This window comes from Octopus bimaculoides, chromosome 2, assembly GCF_001194135.2.
Source record: "Octopus bimaculoides isolate UCB-OBI-ISO-001 chromosome 2, ASM119413v2, whole genome shotgun sequence".
Classification (NCBI taxonomy): Eukaryota; Metazoa; Mollusca; class Cephalopoda; order Octopoda; family Octopodidae; genus Octopus; species Octopus bimaculoides.
In genome coordinates, this window is record NC_068982.1 from 130341608 (window position 1) to 130346131 (window position 4524).

The window sequence follows — 4524 nt, forward strand, 5'->3', positions numbered from 1 at the left end:
TATATATATATATATATATATATATGTGTGTGTGTGTGTGTGTGTGTGTGTGTGTGTGTGTGTGTGTGTGTATGTGTTTGTACATACACACACGCACACACATACATTACAGTAAGGTGAAAGTTAAAACACTGAAATTGAGTTGAACAAGTAAGTACCAGTTAACAAGGAAAAGGCTGATGTGTTACGCCCTATAACTGGCAACATTATGTCCATGCACAAAGTCCTTAATTTACAAACATCAGAGTCTATTTCACTGAAAGTAGACACCGTAGTGTGGTTAAATTTAATCTCATAGGCAATGATAATGATTTACATTAACTGAACTAATTGGGTCCTTGTTGAGTTTTATTCAATTATCTCGATGTTAAAGCTACTTGTGAAGGGAAAAAAAGGATATATATGTACACTAGCGTTTCTCGTAATTTCTGACACACATACACACACAAAGGCACGCAAACACACACACACACACGCACGCACACACACACACACACACACACACACACACACACACACACACACACACACACACACACACACACGAGATATTACAATAGTCACAAGTTTATATAATTCGCTTCTACGTACGTTTCAACCTTGTGATTGCTTGGAACTCTGCAATTGGATGCTAACCACAACAGATCATCAGGGAATTTTCTTATTGCGTTATGTTACATAGCACCAAAGCAAAACAATCAATCACATCAATTAATAAGAGTGTTTAACGGAGTTCGTGAACTGTAAGTACTATCTATGTACCTCTACAGATCACAACTACTTTCAAGATAAACTAACGATTGAATTTATAAAAAGGGGGCTTAAAAGATGTTGAAGAATCTTGTACTTACATAAGGATATTTGGTTGGCACTATTATTTCATCACGTCCGCTTCCTGAGCCACTGCCATAATCGGACTAAAGAAATGGAAAAGAAAAATGTTAAGGGAAATTGTAAACCTTCTGACATATATTAAAAAACTCCAACAATTTATCTCATCACATTTTATGACGAGAAACTGAGATGACAAAGGCAAAGAAATTACATAACAAATAAATATAGAAAATAAGAAAATATGAATTCCAAATGCAAAGTACAGAATACACCCGGTGCAATAACCACCATGCCTTAGGAGAAGAATCATGTTATATATATATAAAATGAAAGAAATTAGAATTTTAGACACACACACACACACACACACACACACATACAAACACATATATATACATATATACATATATATAATATATATAATTTTACATCTATATACAAATACCACCCCCTCCCCACATACAAGGTAAAGACCTCCTTCGGTCATAAATGACCAAGGTATTGCACCTAGAAAGTTACCCTCCAAGGCACACGTCCACGCAAGGTTGTTTATGGAAGAGCTGCCTTCCCTCTCCACGCCACCGATGTTACTCAAGAGAAAAGAAAATGACCGATACAGCTTGGCACCAATGACGTCGCTACTCATTTCTACAGCTGAGTGAACTGGGGCAGCGTGAAATAAAGCGTTTAGCTCAAGAACACAACACAAAGCCCGGTGCGGAATCGAACTCGAGCAAACAATTTATTTCAAGTTGCTTCAGTTCACTCAGCTGTAGAAATGAGTTGTGACATCACAGGTGCCAAGCTGTATCGGCCTTTGTCTTTCCCTTGCCTTTCCCATCGGTGGCGTGGATAGGGGAGGCTGGTATGAATGGGCGACCGCAGATCTATAAACAACCTTGCTCGGACTTGTGCCGGGAAACTTTCTAGGTGCATTCTCATGGTCGCTCATGACCAAAAGGGTCTTTACCCTTTGTCTGTATGTATCTATATCTATATATATATATACACACACACACAAACACACACGCATATATATATGTATGCTTGTATGTATGTAAGCATGTAATTTTGAGAAATTATAAATTTGTTTCATTTCTCAATGAATAGTTCAGTGCATACTAAGAATACTCATTGTCTGATTGCTAATATGCTTTGAACAAAAATGATAAAGAGAAAGGAAAGAAGTGGGAAAGAATGATAATGAAAGAATGGTAGTCTTAAAATTTCGAATAAATTTCGAAAGCCTGCCAGATGAATTGCATATTTAGACAGAAATTATTGTGTGAAGATAAGCTATGTGGTAGGATTTAAAGAAAAAGAGCAAATTTTAAATACAGAGCTGTTACATTCCGTATTTGGATACAAGCTAAACATGCTTTTTGTCTTGAATTTAAAGACAAACACTATTTTGAGTTTAAAGATTAAAGAATTAATTGTTGTTGAAATATTTTTGAAATTTACGTATATCTAAGTTAAATCTATGTGTAAATGTTTGATATCAAGAAAAATAAAGACTTTTTTGATAGCACAAAACGGAAGTTAATTATAAGTTATGCAATTTAGTATAATTAAATGAAATTATTGCATTGTGAAATTGTGAAGTGAAACCCTATCACATTGAGTAAGTGAGACTAAAAAAAATATAGAAGAACTGATTAAATAGATGGTGTCAGCTACTGGGGAATTGGAACGAAGTTAGATTAAAATAATCAAAATAATGTTAATCATTTAACAAAGGCTAAACAAGTCTGTATATACCTTAAACATAGCAAGTGATGATAGCTAACTATTTTGAATAGAGTGAATATATATATATTTCATTTTCAAAATTCAATTCAAAAGTCAGACTCTAATTTTTATGATCGCCAGTTTTCAGACCGATGACATTTCTGGTGCAGGAGGTAAGAATAATGCGAAGCGATAAAATCGCAAACACCGAGAAACATTTTTTTCTATATTTGTGAACATTCTCATTCAGCGACTACTCTCAATTCGTCAACTGTTATTGGTTTCGTACCATAAACTTTCTCTTTTAAGTATCCCCATAAAAAAATCGTAGGGGTGTGAGGTCGAATGAACGTGGAGATTATTCTACGAACTTCTTTTTCCAATCCACCTGTTTGGCAAAGTTTCAAAGTAGGCCCTTATGTTACTATCGTAGTGTGGGAGTGCCCCATCTTGCTGAAAATAAACTGTATATCTTCAAAGTTCTCTGAGTGCTTCGCATGACAGATTGTCACAGCAAGTTCAAATGAATGAGATATGCCTTAATACCATAAAAAAAACAAAAACAAAAAAACAGAATAGTCCATTTAACCCTTTTAATAATAAGCTGCACCATACTGTAACTCTTGGTAAATTAACATGATGTCCGCCTGTCATATGCATATTCTTAGGTCTCCACTATCTGAAAATGTAGCGGTTGGCTAAGCCATGTAATTTAAATGTAGCCTCTTCACACCAAACAATCTTTGTTGGAAAGTGGGCGTCTTTTATATATCACACCAAGTACCACTTGCAGAACTCCATTCATCGGTCCGGAGCATCATCAAGAACATGGACTGTTCTTGGAATGCAACTTTCCCAATAATATTGCTTCAAAATGCGATGGACGCTTGATTTTGAAACTTCTATATCATCATTCACTTGCTGCACAAGTTTTTTTTGAGCTCTGGCAAAATACATTTCCAGTACTCTTTCTTGCTTTGTGGGGTTCGTCGATGTCCGCACTCTTTCAGAACGTTTCACGTATACATTCTGATTAGTTCCGCCTGCTTAAAACTAATCTCAAACACAAGTTATGGTAAATAGCGTGATTATGCTTGAAATTCTCTCCTAATGTAATTTTGCTCTTCGACTGCGTTCTCAGTAGCACTTTGGAATAAATTTCCTTCGTTCAAGACTTTATTATTTCTAACGGATTAGATCTAAAAAGAAATAAAAATCGAGTTAACAGCTGTTAATGTGTGGCGTGTATATAGTTTTTTGCGATACGCTGTATAGTTCAACAATATTGCAACGTAATCTAGATAAAGAAATTTACTTAATCTTCGAATGAGAAGATGAAAGATGGGTACTTGGGAACTATATTGATTTGAAAAATAAGAGAGAAAACTTAAAATAACTTTGAAGGGCTGACGGAAAGAAAAATAACTGATGCAGTCGTATTATAAATAATAATGAATATGTAAAAGCACAAGAACATCATAAATGAATTTACGAGTAAGATGGTATGTCATTTGACTTTGACGTAAACGAACGCATCGAAATATAGACACATTTATATATATACGCATATACATACATGCGCCTACACAATAAATACATAAACGTTTAAACATGCATATACACACACACACTTCTAGATTTATACGTATAATCTGCATGCATGTGCTTGATATTTGTCCGCATATATACATATATATATATGTATATACCAGCAAGTATAAAAGTATACATTCCAGTTCGCCTACATGCTATTGCATGCATTTTATACACACAAGTGCATTTTGAGATAAATTCCCAGAAATCAGCGACGTATGTACATGTATGTGCGTGTGTGTATGCATGTGCATTTACAAATATATAAAGTAGGTGTACACGAAGTATGACCATTGCTAGAAATAGCTGCCAGTAAGTTTACGGCGCTTTGTTATTTTAATAGTGTATATATATATATATATATAT

The 4524-nt window shown here is 34.7% G+C and overlaps 1 protein-coding gene across 10 annotated transcripts in view; it reads right to left on the reverse strand.

Moving 5' to 3' along the window:
* LOC106875945 (collagen alpha-1(I) chain) overlaps positions 1–4524 on the reverse strand; it is a 286544-nt gene that overhangs the window by 73538 nt on the left and 208482 nt on the right. For all 10 annotated transcript variants that reach the window (XM_014924278.2, XM_052965609.1, XM_014924272.2 and 7 more), the window contains one exon: positions 852–917. In XM_014924278.2, coding sequence (XP_014779764.1) covers positions 852–917 — 66 coding nt within the window. The remainder of the gene's footprint in view (positions 1–851; positions 918–4524) is intronic.